General features: G+C 36.7%; 2 protein-coding genes across 2 annotated transcripts; both read left to right on the top strand.

Moving 5' to 3' along the window:
* Nucleotides 4,328-6,084, top strand: LOC109842235 (MLP-like protein 423). The gene is made up of 2 exons (XM_020411136.1): nucleotides 4,328-4,736; nucleotides 5,682-6,084. Exons 1-2 carry the CDS (start codon nucleotides 4,559-4,561, stop codon nucleotides 5,924-5,926), a joined length of 423 nt encoding a protein of 140 aa, XP_020266725.1. The 5' UTR covers nucleotides 4,328-4,558; the 3' UTR covers nucleotides 5,927-6,084.
* On the top strand, nucleotides 9,503-10,021 carry LOC109842234. The gene has a single exon (XM_020411135.1). It carries the CDS (start codon nucleotides 9,503-9,505, stop codon nucleotides 10,019-10,021), a length of 519 nt encoding a protein of 172 aa, XP_020266724.1.

Genomic DNA, 17,060 nt, shown 5'->3' with positions numbered 1-17,060 from the left:
CTTCTCTCTCTTCCTCCTTCCAACTCAACCATCTCCTTAAATTCTCGTCTGCAACCTCCGTCGCTGGCGCCGGCGCTAATTTTATTGCTTCTCCCTCCTTTTATCCTCCTCTCTCCTAACCCTAACTTCATGGTTGCTCCTCCCTTCTCTCCTCCTCTCTCCTAATTCTAACTCTAACCTTAATCTTCCTCCAAATACAGTCCCCCCGCCCCTCCTCCAACGAGCAAGATCTCATCTTTCCTCTATCACTGCTATACTCGATTCAAATTCTCACCCGGATCTCCACCTCCAGCACCACCAATACCTCCTCTGTCGATCCCCTTCTCCCCATCCACCATAACCAACCTCAAGTGTGTCTTCTACAAGTTCAACTCTGATGGTGACGACAAGATCTCCTCCTCCTACCTCACTGTCATCTTCTCCTCCCTTGACCACACCCTCTCTACCTCTAAACTCTCTATGACAGTGACATATTCATGGACCGTGATGGCTGCTCACCACTTGTTTGATGAAATGAGTCACAAAACTTTCATTTCATGGAACACTATAATTGTGGTTAATGAGCGAGAACATGAAAGAACAAAGGTGGTTGAGCTCTTTTGATGTTAATAGGCTCTTTGATCGCTCATGTTTTAAGGGGTTGTTCCACTTGTAATTGGACCTTAAATAGCCCGATCATTCAGAAGTTTCTTGAGAAATGCTATATGGGTTCGTTGGAGCTAGGATTTCCCTTATGAAAAAAAGATATTCCATCATTTTTATCTTTACATTTACTGCTATTTGTCCTTGTCTTCCTCTACTTGGAGGTGTTTTATCTAGTTGATATTTTTCTTTGAGAATGAACTTGGATTTGTTGCTAAGTTGAAAGACCTACTGTTATTGAACTTCGTACTGAGCATTGTTATTTGGGCCTTACTGATTGATAATAATTTCTGTTTGCGTTTGACTCTGTTGTATGTTAATTTTACTCGATGTATGTAGGTTTATAGTGTAACTGATAAATTTGCACAATGTATGTTAAATTTTGAACACTGGTTATTAACTATATCTTGTATCTATTACTTGTATCAAGTATCTGTTGACTATATCTAGTATCACGTTAACTATATTATATACATGTTGCACTTTGTTTGCTCCTATTTAATATCAAGTAATTGTCAACTATATCATGTACTAGTTTAATATATTCAATACAGGTTAACAATAGTCATAAAAACATGATTATCCAAATGTTGGTCTCTAATTGTATTGTTAATTGTATCATGCATTAGTTTTAATGTCCTCTCAATCTCACGGTCCTCTTAGATCATGATTCCTCTCAAAATCTTGCAACATTAGAGGTTACATGACTATATATGAAAACATTTAATCAAAATTAGTAAAATATACACTACAAGCTTATTAAAACTAAAAAAATTAAACAAACAAAGTTAAAATTTAACGATTTACGAGTTAAGCAACCCTTAATAGGTTCTTCGTGAATTTTAGCAGATGTATATTAATAATTACTTGATATTTTACATTATATAGTCTTATTCTATTTCTCCCTTCCTTTTAGTAATAATTGGTGGTAATATCCTGATCTCATTTTTTGGTATACTACAGTTCTCTCATAACTCAAAAGTTAACAATTACTCAATTATACTTAACAAGGAACATGTAAATGTTAACGATCAATCAGCTATAGTTTACATGTGTTAGGTAAAATATAACAGTGAATCTACTAAAATATAATCAGCTATAAAGTTAACAATTACTCAATTATACTTTATATAGAACAACTAAACGTTAATAATTAATCAGCTATAGTTCACATATATTAGGTAAAACTTAACAGTTAATCAACTAAACTTAACATTTAAAAAAAGCTACTTACTAAACTATACTTAACATGGAACAAGTAAATGTTAACAGTTAATTCGCTATAGTTCACATGTGTTAGATAAAACTTAATAATTAATCTACTAAATATTTATATATCCATTATTTCAAATGGACATTTTTATATGTAGCATTTTATTTCTCAATTACCAACGCATTACATACAAGCTACATTTAATTTCTAACCTAACAAATTAGCTTATGTACAATAAAATTTTAAACAAAGACTAATCCTCTTAACAATATCTCTTGTATCCTATGAACGACCAACAAAATAAAACAATAAAAATCATAGTAATTTGAGATGATTCTTTTTATGAATTCAAACTTTAATAGTATAGCAGAGCTCTAAGAAACAAAATTCTTATGCGACATTTCATCAAACATCTTTATTGCATCCAACGACCTTGAAGTACCCAAACTCTAACACTAGCCTCCAATTATTCCTCGGACCATGCTTTGGCCCCCAAGCCTTCAACTTTGCTACCAGGCACTCGCGCCTTGCTCGAAATAGCAGCACAATCTGGCCATTGACCGGCGCCATCTTCCTCAGCTTGGCACGCAAAATCTCATAATCGAGGTTCCTCCACTGATGTCTGCCTTTCCATGGTAGGTCTTCGATCCCCTTCCACACCTTCCCCTTCTCCTTGACGCAATCCTCAATCTAAATCTGGACATTGAACTTTAGTGCCTTCTTCAAGCCCTTGCACCTAGGGTTTTTGCACTTCCAGGAGCAAAATTAGGAGATTTCTAAGGGTGTGGAGGAGGAGGAGAAGAGGATGAGGGAATGAGGATCAGGAGGTCAAGCGGGGGGCGGGGGAGGAGTGATTGCAGCAGGAGGAGAAGGAGGTAGAATGCTAGGGTTAAGGTTTTGGCGCTTGGATTTTGAGATGAGAACATAGGAGGAAGAAGAAGGGGGCGTTTTGATGGAGGAGAGATAATGGTGATTTTGAGTTGGTGGATAGGGGTGAAGTTGGATTTTTGGGTCAAATACATATAATATTGGGCTATAATAAGCTGGAGCGGCTTAGCTACATTTTTTTCAATAATGGAAGGTTTAAGCACATAGGCAAAAATAGGAGGGGCTGAGTCACAAGGACTCTTTAAATTTGGGGTCTTGACACAATTTTTCCAAAAAATGATTTACCTTTATATTAACCACACAGAGTTTAACTGAATAGCTAGACGAACAGGAAATGAATAAATTGTTACGTATTTAACTCGTTTCACCTTGATATTTCCACACACCCCCCACCCGTCAACTACCTCAGCTGGCGATTCATGAAAAACTCTCCACGCAAAGTACTTTATTTGTTTGAAAGTTTCACTTACCACACAAGCTTTTAGTCCCTTACGAGTTACGACACCCGCACCAGCGCTACCTCTATCGTTATTTCTACACACGCTCATCTTCCATGTCAACGTTAGATGCTACGCACCACTATGAATCATGGACAACCTATATATTTCTAGCTTGTTCAGCGCCAAATGAGTTTATCTGACGAGGTCTGCGCAAACACTAAGGGGCTGTTTGGATTGATTTTTTAGATAGGTAAAAAGTTGCCATAAATGTCAGCTTTTTGACAGCTTTCCCCTAAAATCACCTCTATAAAAGGTGATTTTGGGGGAAAGCTGCCAAAAAGCTGACATTTTTGACAGTTTTCCACCATTTTACCTATCTAAAAAATCAATCCAAACAGCCCCTAAGAGTATGGTCTTAATCGATGTGACGATATGGTTCGTGATAAGGCCAAAAAATCTCATCCATGAGCGATCTCCTTCCACTCTCCACTCTCAGGATTAATCAACTTACTGATAATTAATGGAAGTCGCAGAAAGAGAGAGATGGAGAAATTAATGTCTAAATCTAAAACGAACATCTCATCGGAAACTAGAGCAACCTGGATACAAAATATTAGTATCTTCACCTCAAGTATATGACTTTAATATGTCATTTAAGGGATTCTTTATTCAATTACTAAGCTTATTATAATACACTGAAATAAATTTATGGTAGTTCCCCTAGCTAATTAGAAAAATGCCTCGGGGATCGACCCCAAAATAGGGGACCATGAGTGGGACAGGTGATGTGTCGTCTTCCTATCACGTGATGCACTGTTAATAAACAGTGCATCACGGGACAGGGAGGCGACACCTCACCTGTCCCATGCGGGGTCCCCTATTTTGGGGTCCTTGTAGCAGCACTCAGCTAATTAAACATATCAAGCTTGTAAATTGATTCAGTCACTTGACTACCACCTGCAAATGTGACCCAATGAATGCCACCAGCCAGCCTGTTTCCTGAAAAGAGCTAGGTTTAAGCTAACAACTATGGATTTTAGCCACTAATTTGACCATACATAATGATCAAGTAAAATGATGTTGCCCTAAATTTGCACCTTTTCAAAGAATAGTTACATACAATGTGCCATACCAATTTAATTAATTTCAGTATGGGAGACCCTTAACAACAAGAGAAGCATCCATTTAATTTTCACCGACATCTTCCAACGGACAATAGCCTAGTATACTGAGTAGATGGCAGTTGGGTGAATGGCTATTAAATGAGACAGGTAAGCAACACAAATTGAACTCGATCAGTATTTATACGTAACAACTTCTTTGATTTCTCATCACTCATCAGCATCATCTTCTGAAAGGAAAAAAGAAGAAGAAAATGGCCTCAAAAATGGAAATGGAAGTGGAGACGTTGAAGTCCTCCGCTGATAAATTCTGGGGAGCAATAAGAGATTCCAATTCTCTTTTCCCTAAGATTTTTCCTGAGCAGTCAAGATCATTGAGATGTGAAGCAGATGAAAGAGCGTCGGATCGTCCGCAGCTGAATTATGGAGAAGGTAACTGAGTTCAATATATTTTTACAAATGTGTACAATTTTGTAAGCTCAAATCCTGAAAGAGGGTGACCTAAACAAGTGTCACAAATTAAATTTTCTACAAGAGACTTACGAAAGTTACAAACAACTGTGGAAGCAATATTAAAGGAATTCACAATGCAGAACATCAAATCCGCCTATTAATATTTAAAACGATCGTAATGATCAATTCATTTCAAATCTAGAGCTTCACATATATTATTTCCTATATATGCTTTTCTCTTATTTTCACTTTTTGCGAAGCCAAAAAAATTGTGTTAATTAATGCTTAAAAATAGAGATAAAGGATCCAAATCCGCAAGAAACTTGGACGTGTACTGTTCATGTAACGTTCTTACATGCATTGTGGGGTTAAGTGAACGTAGAACCTCTGTTGTGTCAGGATGTCTCAAGTTTGACGGACGCTTTCAGTCTCGGGGAACTGAATTTTGTTCGCATCGGAATTCAAGATTCCGGGTTGTTTGCAACACCTATAAAATGGAGCATTAGTTATTTTCAGTTTGATACTCCAAAGTTGCAATTTGTTCACTTTGAAACCTCTTGGGTATTTTTTTAACACCTTGACACTCCAAAGTACCAACTGCATTGTAGATGCACGTAACTTTTCTATTAGATTTGCATTACATCTACATAGATTTCATACAGTCGTTGCAAATGGATCCAGACAACCAAACATTTGGAGTAGCAGTGGACGGGGTATTACGTGCTAAGCACAATATACAAATTTAACGTAAAATCTAATAAAATCTAGATGTGGATATCAAAATGAAATGAGGTTGAAACTTAAGTTATCAAAGCAGTTAAACAATACTTTGGGTCAGGCGGAAAAAAATGGGTAAATTTTGTGGTACCAAGTTTTACCTTTTGCAGAACTAGAATTGCATCCAAGTTGCCTAACTATAACATGNGAAGATCGAGACTGTCGACGAAGCAAACAAGACCGTAGGCTACAGCGTTATCGATGGGGAGTTGTTGGGCTTCTACAAAGTTTTCAAGGCTACGTTTCAGGTTGTCCCCAAAGGAGACGGATGCGCGGTGAAAGGGAGCTTTGAATACGAGAAGGCGAATACTGAAGTTCCTGAGCCTGATACCATCAAAGAGATGGCTCAAACTACCTTTAAGGACTTGGATGCTTATCTTCTTAAGAACTAGAATAATGCTTCGCAGAGTTGCATTTTAATTTAATAAGAGAATAAGTGATGTTACGTTTTCAATGTAAAATGATTCCTATTCCAATATATGTACTTTGAATTTCACATATATATCAAGCTGTGTTTCATTCACATAATGACACAGCGCGGAAGTTGTAACCTCGGAATCCACCAAGAGTGTTCTCTGAATCCACAAAGAACGATCTTCGAATCCACGAAGAAATATTAAGGAAAAACAAAATTTTATTAATCAAAAGATATGCCTCTAAGGCTTACAAGACTCTTCTTAAATAGAAAAAGAAACAAGACTCCTACAAGGACTCTAATTCCTACAAGGACTCTCAACTTACCAAAAATGGTAAAGGATTCCTAAAACATTAAAACTCCTAAAAAGACTCCTTATGATTAGGAAAGTCCTCCGGTCAAATCTGAGATCAAATCGGATTTGTTTCCTAAACAAAACAGACTCCTAAAATATTACTAAAAATAGTAAAAAAGGGACAAAACTGCAAATATCTCTCAAATCGTAAGGAATTTGACGAAACTGAGAATGCAAACCGAACCCAAAGGGCGATTTGGATGGCTCTGTGTCATCGAGATAGTCTATTTTCATATATAATTCGTCCAATTCCGACGTACGGTTTGAAAGTTACAATCGTTTCTTCGAAACAAGTTATTTTTTTCGACCAGGCCCGCATTTGGGCTTACGACTGTCCCACTTTGACATAAACGTGTCTGCTAAGTGTTCTACATCACATAAGCTTGTGACATATTTTCTCTCTTTGATTCCTTTTTTCATTAGCGAGCATTATTGTAATTTGACCATCAAGCTTGAGATTTCTTTGGGGCTATTTGGTTGGCTACAAATATAAACTGAAACAAATTGTTCCAACGACAAACGTTTTAATTAGACATTCTCTACTAACATATAATTAAAATTGTCAAATATAGTAATAGATCAAGCTAGCATGGTAGTAGATGTTTACAGTTATTTTACTTCTTCCTCAGGACCTTCCTTGTTAATTAGCTCACCCAATCTGTATGTAAACCCTTGAATATAACATGATTCATCACCAATGAGACTTATTTTTCTCCTCAATTTCCTGGTTTGGCATGGCATCAAAGCAAGGTTAAAAATTCTCTCGTCGATCTCCGACGTACTCTTCGGCGTCCATCTCTGACAAAAAATGTTGCTCGATCTTTTGGGCCGAAGTGCTCTTAAACAGCTGTTGTTCTAATTAATATCACTCCTCCTAGTGTGCTCAATGATGTTTCTCCCAACTTGCGACTATATTCTTCCTCTTGTTATTATTCCTTGCTTTGTACATTTGGTTGTGTAATTTGTTTTGTTCTTCTTCCTTCACATGAACGTGATAAGCTTTCATCACGAACGGTACTCAGATACATATTGATACAACACCTCCTACAAAAGATATAGTCGCTATGATCTGGATCTGGTACAACATCATCTTCAACTTGCTTGTTATATTATATTATTTGAGAATGTTCCATGCTATGCTTCCGCATTAGGGATGCTAAACTGTATCCATATCCGAGGAAATATCTGTAACTGTATCCGTTAAGATACGAATATGGTTACTCATGTAGGCGTCCAAAAATGCCTATAAGCTCCCGTATACAGCTCGAGGCAAAGAGGAGGCGATAAACGTCAGCATTTAAAACGAGAAGACTCACCAAGTGGCCCGGTCAATGTCAAACCACCAAATGGTGGCTCGGCCAATGTCAAACCACCAAATGGTGGCTCGACCAATGTCAAACCACCATTTGGTGGCTCGGCCAATGTCAAACCATCAAATGGTGGCTCGGCAAATGTCAAACCACCAAATGGTGGCTCGGCCAAGTTCAAACCACCAAATAGTGGCTCGGCGCTCGGCCAGGGCGGAGCCACTTCGGTGAATCGGCCAGAATTAGTTTTTTCGGTTCTTTTATGGATTCTTTCGGGATTTGGAGTTCCAACTGCTCTGATATTGTTGTTAGACAGTTTCTAACTGAAGATAGAGAGAATCCCTCGTTTTGATTAAAGAAAACCACCAACCAAGCATATAAATAGAGGCTCGGGTGTTTATTTTTGGGAGATCTGAAAATCAAGAGGACGAAGTGCTGTCAAATTGGAGATTGGAGCACGAATTTCAGAGAGTTAGCAGATCTTGGCGGAGTTCTTCAACAAAGCAAGAGTTCGAGAGATCTGAGACTCATTCCACCCTCCTCCGGATTTAAGCTTAGTCTTAAATCCCGAGAAAAGCCGTGATTTTGCTTAGTCAAAATCGCCGCTACTACAATCACTTCCTTTGTGAAGCGAAAGCATTAATTATCCAAACTTCTGCTCATCGGATCTGATCCGTAGGCGGTCCACGGATAAACCCCGACACCGGCAACGATCCCGCACAAGCAATAGGTGATAAACTTCTATTGTGTGTAGTTTGAGAGAAAATTATAATTTTTGATTTAAAGTCTTATAAAAAGGCTATATTTTGTTGTTTGAGTTTATTGTAAGTGTTTGAAGCTGTAATGGACTCATCAATGAAATCAGTTTTCCACCCAAACAACTCAAATCTCTATAACCGATATGATATGGTCAAGGGCGTAGCTATATACATCTTGCCCTGGGTAGCTGCCCAGGGCAAGAAAAAGTTTTTTTTTAATACCCCCAGCCAGATGCATCCCCCCACGGCCCCCACTGTCCCACGTCACTCCCACCTGCCTTTTATTCCCCCCCCTACATATTTCCAACTTTTCAAGTGAGCAGAGATTCAAGAACAGAAAAGGGGCGGCCAAAAAAACCCAGGCCTAGGGTTTCAAAATTTTAATGGCGGAGATCTTGGTCAGGCTTTGAGTCTGAGCCCTCTCTCACAGTCTCACCGGCTGATCCGGCTCCCCTGGTCTCCTCGCCTCCCAAGTCCCAAAGCAAGCCCTCTCACAGGCTTTGAGTAAGCAACCTCTCACAGTATCACTTGTTTTTTCTAGTTCCTCCTTCAAGCTTTGGCATTTCTTGTGATGTTTAATCTGTCTTAAGGTAATGATTAAAACACAATAATCAACTAGCAATGAATAGATCTAACAGACTAACATCATGCAGCCACATATAAAAATGTGAAATACCAGGGTCCAGTCACCTATTCGTTCAATTTCACATTGAAATTTGATGTGTAACAATTTCTAAAGTTTAAAACATTACAATCAAGTAAAAGCTAGAGAAGAAAATATCATCAGGTCAGGTGCATCCATGGCATGGATAGTTTAGACTTTAGAGGTGTTCCAGAAGTGAAACAAACAGAAGTATTTTTTTTCATGCTCTAGCACTTTGTTAGTGAATTGCGAAACAACCAAAAGGAAATGTCTTTTTTTCATGCCCATCACATTGTCAGTGAATTGTGAAATAGCCCTAGCACTTTGTCAACGAATTGCACTACATTGTTCCAATCATATTCTAACGAATCACTCACCAATGTTTCATAATTGGACTCTGACAGTCCTAATCATAATCTTTTAATGTGCTTCTTAATGCATGCAATCTTTTAATATCCTAATCACAATCTATTAAATTTTTAAAGCTAAAATGTCTGGAAAGGGAATGAAAACTTTATTTTTATTTTATTCCAAAAATGACATTATTGGAGCCTCAAGTGAGGCACCCTCGACGGAGCCAACGGTTGATGATAAAGAAGAAGAGCAACATTCTCCTAAAATTCAAAAGGTCAATGATACCGTATCTTATGATCCGGGATTACGTCAAGCAATATGGAAATATCCATATAAAGAACAAGATGAGGTTCAACATCGTTACATAGCAATAGGGCCATGCCAACCAAACCTCCAAGAATATCCAAGAAATGAAGATGGGCGTAGCTTTCGATATGATTGGTTCAAGACTTATGATTGGTTAGAATATTCTGAAACAACTGACCGTGCCTATTGCTTTCCTTGTTTTCTTTTTGAGAGCAATTCCTCCCAACAACATAAACAAGAAGCTTGGACTTCGAAAGGATTTATAGTTGGAAGAGAGCTAGAGAAAAAGATAGTCATTTTCGAGTGCATGAAGGAGAAACATGATCAATACATTCAAAAAATGATTTAATGCTTGATGCGTTGAAAAAGCCATCTCAAAACATTAAGAAACATTTGACCTTACAAAATGAAGCTGAGATAAAGAAAAATCGCTTGCGTGTTGTCACTACGATTAATGCTATTCGTTGGCTAGCATGTCAAGGATGTGCTCTTCGAGGGTATGACGAATCTCTTGATTCAGCAAATCGTGGAAACTTTATTGAATTGCTCAAATATAGTGCAACTCTTAATGTGCAAGTTGCAGAGGTTATCTTAGAAAATGCTCCCGGGAATGCTAGTTATACTTCACCGATGGTTCAAAATCAGATTATGGAAATTATGTGTGACTTGGTGAGGAAAAAGATTTGTGAAGAAATTGATGACTTTAAGTTTTGTATTTTAGTTGATGAATCTCGAGATGAATCCAATTGTGAGCAAATGGCTATCGTGTTAAGATTTGTTGATGTAGATGGTTTTATTAGAGAGAGGTTTTTTGATGTAATAGGGGTTGAAGACACTATCGCACAAACTCTCAAAAAGATATGTTCACTTATACTTGATCGTAATGGATTGCTTGTACAGAATATAAGAGGACAAGGTTATGATGGGTCTAGCAATATGCGAGGTGCATGGAGTGGGTTACAAAGTTTATTTTTGCAAGAATGTCTATATGCATACTATGTTCATTGCTTTGCCCACCGCTTACAACTTGCATTAGTTGCAGCATCAGGGGAATTATCTATCATTGAGTTATTCTTTCAGATATTAAATTGCATTGTGAATTTGGTTCGTGTTTCTCCTAAGCGGAATCAACAACTAAGAGTTGCACAAAGGAAAGAAGTTAAAAATTTGATGGAAAGAGGTGAATTACAAACAAGTACTAGAGGTAATCAGCAAACTACTTTGAGTCGACCTGCTTCTACTCGTTGGGGCTCATACTATTCTTCTGCTTGTAGTTTGCTTGGTTTGTATAAACCTGTGTGGAAAGTTCTTGGTATTATAAAGACAGATGGGTTGAATAGAAAAATTCGTGCAGAAGCTAGTGGTGGGTTTACTACAATGGGTTCATTTGACTTTGTTTTTAACTTACACTTAATGGTTGAAATAATGGGAGTAACAGAAGTACTTTGTCAATCACTGCAAAGAAAGGATCAAGATATTTTAACTGGTATGGATTCTATCTCTATCACAAAAACTCTTCTCTGTGAGTTGAAAGGTGATGACAAATGGCAAAATTTTCTACACTCTGTAGTATCATTTTGTATGAAACATGAAATTGATATACCCGATATGAGTTCTCGTTATATGAAGGGCACGGGTCGTTCTTGTCAGCAGAGTGATGAAATTACAATTGAGCATCATTATCGCTTTGATATATTATATGAAGTTGTTAACACACTAGTGATGGAGTTAAGTGAAAGATTCTCCGATAGAGCAGTAGAGCTTCTAAGTCTTAGCTCTGCTTTGGATCCAAAAGATTCTTTCAAATCATTTAAAGTTGATCTTTGCATGCTTGCGAAGAAATATTATCCCCAAGATTCCAGTGAAATGGAGATTAATTATTAGCTGAGGCATCAATTGCAACATTATGAGCATGATATGCGGTGTGATCCTGATTTTTAAAATATTACTACAGGCATCAATTGCAACATTATGAGCATGATATGCGGTGTGATCCTGATTTTTAAAATATTACTACACTCTCAGGATTATGCCAAAAGTTGGTAAGTAAAGATGCGGTGTGATCCTGATTTTTAAAATATTACTACACTCTCAGGATTATGCCAAAAGTTGGTAAGTAAAAGAAAATCCAAAAGGTATCCTCTTATTGATAGGTTGATCCGGCTCGTGTTGACTCTTCCTGTTTCGACTGCAAGTACGGAAATAGCATTTTCGGCAATGAAACTCATAAAAACATCATTGCGCAACAAGATGGGAGATGAATTGCTTGCTAATAACATAATACTTTATATTGAAAAAGAAATTACTTCCAGCCTCGACACAGAAGAAATAGTAGAGGAGTTTGGTTCACGACATACTCGTAGAGCTCGACTTATTTAAATACTTCTGTTTCTGGTGTATCTTATATTTTGAATGTGTATGATACAACTTTGTATTTTTTTATCAATATCTAAATCAAAGCCCTCTTAGTTTGTTTAATTGTTTTTTGCTTTGTTATTTTTTCGTCTAGGGAAAAAAAAATTCTGGCTATGCCACTGGATATGGTTATGGATATGGTTTTGAGTAAAATATCTGAACCCGTATCCAATATATTCAAATACATATTAGTCATACTCTTACGATAGTTTTAATTCTTAGATTATGGATTTATGGTTAATTTTGAGGATCAAGATGTCTGATATTAACTTTTCAGTTACAATGAACATATTCACGAACTTTTTTGTATCACAAGAACTATATTTTTCAAATACTATCTAGTTTTCTCATATCCATTTTGTATCCGCATATATATCTGTATGTATATCCGTAACCGTATCCGATTTTAGCGGATATGGATATGAATTTTTCTTACCGAGGTTTATCCGTATCCGTATCCGAGGTGGGTAAGCGGAATATTGGATATGATAAGTATCATATCCGAGCCATATCCGCACCGAATGCACCCCTATGCTGCATCCAATTTCAAATTATCTTTCCTTCTACTACCCATTCCTATAGCTCCGACGCCTATTCCTACAGCTATAACACATGTTCCTACAACTCCAGCATCAATTCCCGTGGCTACAACATCTGTACCTATAGCTCATGCACCAACTCTTGCAGCTCCAACACCTCTTCTTACATCTCCAGAGCCTCCCACCACAATTGTATTTGTATCCCATACCCATTTCCAAAATGTACTTCTAGAAGACATATAGTAGATTCCACATCTACTCCATTGCCCACAAATGGGTGTCCGAACATGAATCCGATACTTGAGATTCAGAGTGATGGTTTTTGTACTCCTCCTACTTCTCAGGCTAATCCTCCTTCTCATGTCCCAATCTTGTAAGAGACTGATGCCCTCTTACCAGCTGTAGTTGCTCAATAATAAATTATTATTCTCCATTGCTTCTTTCTTTTTGCCATTCATTCTATACAGGAACGTAACTCTTATACTAAGGTAGTAAAATATCCAAAGCGGCAACAAGCTATGCATGAAGAACTTGAGGTTTTCCACGGTACCCATACCTAGGATCTTGTACCGCTACCCCCCGGTGTACGGTCCATCAGTTGCAAATAGATCTATAATGAATGCTACAAAAATCGTCTTGTGACATGCAGCTTCTCTCAAGAATATTACATTGATTATGAAGAAATATTTTCTCCCGTAACAAACAAGACATCTATTTAAACACTCATTGTTGTTGCTGCTACTCAAAATTAATCCTTATATCAGATGGATGTTTAGAATGCGTTTCTTAATTGTGACATTTCTGAAGTAGTTTACATGAATCATCCTCCTGTTGTTGAAGCTACTCCTGGTCATGTTTGTTGTCTTCATCAAGCTATTTATAGTCTCAAACAAGTGTCTCATTCTCAGTGTGAACGCTTCCACCATTCTCTTTCCATAGCCCAGTTTACAAAAAGTTTTGCTGAATTCTATCACTCCTCCTCCAAGGGTCGTGTAATTCTCCTCTTCAATTTGGATGACATGATCATTGCTTAGGATGATATAGTAACGCAGCGCGAAAGTTAAAAATCTCAGAATCCACTAAGGGTTATTCTCTGAATCCACAAAGAATGATTTTTGAATCCACAAATAGCTTCGAATCTACGAAGAAACTATTAAAGATGAATTTTATTGATAAAAAGATTATTATTCTTTAGGGTTACATTATTCTTCTTAAATAGAAAAAAATAAATAAGACTCCTAGTAAGACTAGAATTACAAAGAAATAAAAAGTATCAAATTCTATTCTAAAAAGACTCCCTTTAATAGAGAAAACAAATCATGAATTAAAATTAAATTTGTTTCCTAATCTAATTTGACTCTAATATTGAATTTATTTTCTAAACAAATCATGAATTAAAATTAAATTTGTTTCCTAATCTAATTTGACTCTAATATTGAATTTATTTTCTAATCTAAATAGACTCCAACTTTATGTTTCCTAATCTAATTTGACTCTAATATTGAATTTATTTTCTAATCTAAATAGACTCCAACTTTATTATTAAATATAAACTAAAAGCTTATTATTTTTTAATTTTAGCCAAAACTAGGTATTACTGATGAGATTTTAAAAAATCTGATAATCTGATTGGCTTCGTCTCGTCGAGATAGGCGATTTACAATATGTCAGAATCCATCTTCCGAGTTTGAAGATATGATTGTTTCTTTGCAGAAGCCAATAATATGTATAAATCTATATTTAGCTCGTGATTGTCCGACTTCTTCATGAAATTGTCTCTTAAACGTCCTACATCATAAAGACACAATTGCCTACTTGAAGCGGAATCTCTGCAGGCAGTTGGTGATGAAAGATCTTAGCTTTCTTTGTTATTTCTTAGGCATCAAGTGTTATGGTGTTCCCATTTGCCAAACATATGCAAAGCATAGACAAAGGACGGGTGGACACATTTCTGAAAGAACGGCCCTAATTAACTTGACGGCCTAACACCAGCAGAAGTTCCTATTCTGTCAACTCGTCGAATCTATGCTATCCATGTCGACTTGAAAAGCGGGATCAGTCGACTTTCTCTCGAATACGACTCACCAAGAGCCCACTCGATCGTTAATCCGACGCTTTGCATGGACGAATCGAAGGGCGGTATTCCTTAGTTGATCTGAAGGATAATACCCGCCTCGGGTCTCATCTTCTAACTATGTGTCAGCACCGCCACACTGGTCAGGTCTCATCATGACCTTAGCTCGATAGTTTCTATGACTTGTCACGCCACCTGCACTCTACCCTCCACCATCACTTCCCGGAATGCGGAGATGTTCTCTCCCATGCCGAAGTGACTCTTCCACCAGTCACCAGCCGATATCTGTAAATCAAAGGCTAGCTCCGCTGCCAGCACGCTCTGCCGAACCATCACTTCTCGGATAATGCAGAGACGCACCCTCCCATATCGAAGTGACTTCCCAGTCGCCAGCCGACACCTGTCGAAATGGGGATGACTCAGTTGCTAGCTTGCACTTCGTCTCCGCCTTTCTGTGCTCGATTAAAATGATGACACCGCCCTTCACTCACCAAATATATATAAAGGTACTACCCTAACTTGAAGGACTTTTTTTGGCGAAGAGAAAGGGATATCTCTGTTAAGTACCCTTTTTTTAGTTAATGAAGAGTTATTAGGAAGAGAAAATCCAAGAGCTTGTAACTGAACATATGAAATAATGGAGATTTTTACTTATAGTAAATGCCCAAACCGGTTATGAACTCAATAGCCATGAAAACCCTAGGTAAATTAGTCCCTCATAGCTTCATGCACGCAAACCAAAAGAAAAAAAAAACAGTGCTCTGGAAGAATCAAAGGAAGGAATTTAGGAGGAAGGCTTCAACAAGGTGAGTGTTTCATTGTTATTTTTATTTTTAGTCATGAATTCTTGTAGAAGAAAAAGGAAATAGTACCTTTTATGACCACCGGTGTTGTCTTCGGCGAAGTCCGGTGACTCCGAATCATTTCGAGGGATGATCTATGCCGGCAGTTGTCACTTTAGCCATGGAACCTACCCAAAGCTTTTTGGGTTCGGTTAAAAAAAAGAAACGGGATGGATCAGATGAGAGGAAGAAGAAGTGGAATTTTCCATATAAACACTTTGCTTATAAATGTTTATTTTTAAGTCCAACTTTTAAGGCATGTTCTTGTTGAGAATTAATTTGATGAAAAACATTATTCTTTAGCCCTTAGACTAGAAAGTTTTGCTATTAGACCTAAGTTCTGTTTAAAAAGAATAGAAATAAATTTTAGAAAACCACCTAGAACTAGAAATATTAGTTTTATACCCAAAATATTTTGAGTGTGGAATCTTTAGTTTTTATGCATCTTGTATGATTATAGATTTGATCGAGGAGTAGGTTCTTGGAGTACAGTTCTCCAAATTGTTATAAGATCTTTTAAGGTGAGTAGAATTCTTCTCATTGGTTATTTTCTATTATATATTATTTAAATGATAATTTTATTTTTGTAAGGTGAGTAGAATTCTTCTCATTGGTTATTTTCTATTATATATTATTTAAATGATAATTTTATTTTTGTATAGAGAAATGATGGAATATTATTTAAATGATAATTTTATTTTTGTATAGAGAAATGATGGATCAGACATGTTATTCTGTTCATTCATAGTAATTGTTAACAAATTTGAATGTGATAGCTATTTATCTTTTACAAGATAAATATTGTTTAGTATATAAGATTAATGAAAATATATCATTTCACATTTACTATTCAAATGCATCTATTAAAGAGTGCTATTTGACAAAAATAAATTATCTATTCATTTAGATTCATGAATATTCTATTTTCATGAAATTGATTTGAGAAAAGTTTGCAAATGTGTTTAAGCATTTATAATGTTTTTCGTATAAGTAAAAATTGTGAGCGATACTTTGAGCAAAAAGGAAAGTATTTTAAATGTTAAAAATCCCCAAAAGTCCACTATGGAGTGAAGTGATTTGTTTAAGCCTATCGTATGGTATTGAATGTACCGACCAGTGTTAAAGTGACCATTTTGGCAAAAGTGAAGTGGCCTTCGGGCTGTTAGACCCTAGAGGGGGGTGATTAGGGTCTCATGCTAATTTAATTCGACTTTATGCCAATTAAAACTAATTAACAAGTTATCCTAATAAGTATAAAATACAACAAGATATGTGAGCTAGGATAAGTCAATTAAAACTAATTAACAAGTTATCCTAATAAGTATAAAATACAACAAGATATGTGAGCTAGGATAAGTGATATACACAAGGGTAAACAAAATAAACAATACAACAAGATATGTGAGCTAGGATAAGTGATATACACAAGGGTAAACAAAATAAACAAGATAGTGGATTATATAAATAATGAGCAATGGACAATGGTGACAAGAAATATAAACATAAGAGAAGTACGCC

Source organism: Asparagus officinalis, chromosome 5 (genome assembly GCF_001876935.1).
Source record: "Asparagus officinalis chromosome 5, Aspof.V1, whole genome shotgun sequence".
Classification (NCBI taxonomy): domain Eukaryota; kingdom Viridiplantae; phylum Streptophyta; class Magnoliopsida; order Asparagales; family Asparagaceae; genus Asparagus; species Asparagus officinalis.
This window is presented reverse-complemented; position numbering and strand designations above follow the sequence as displayed.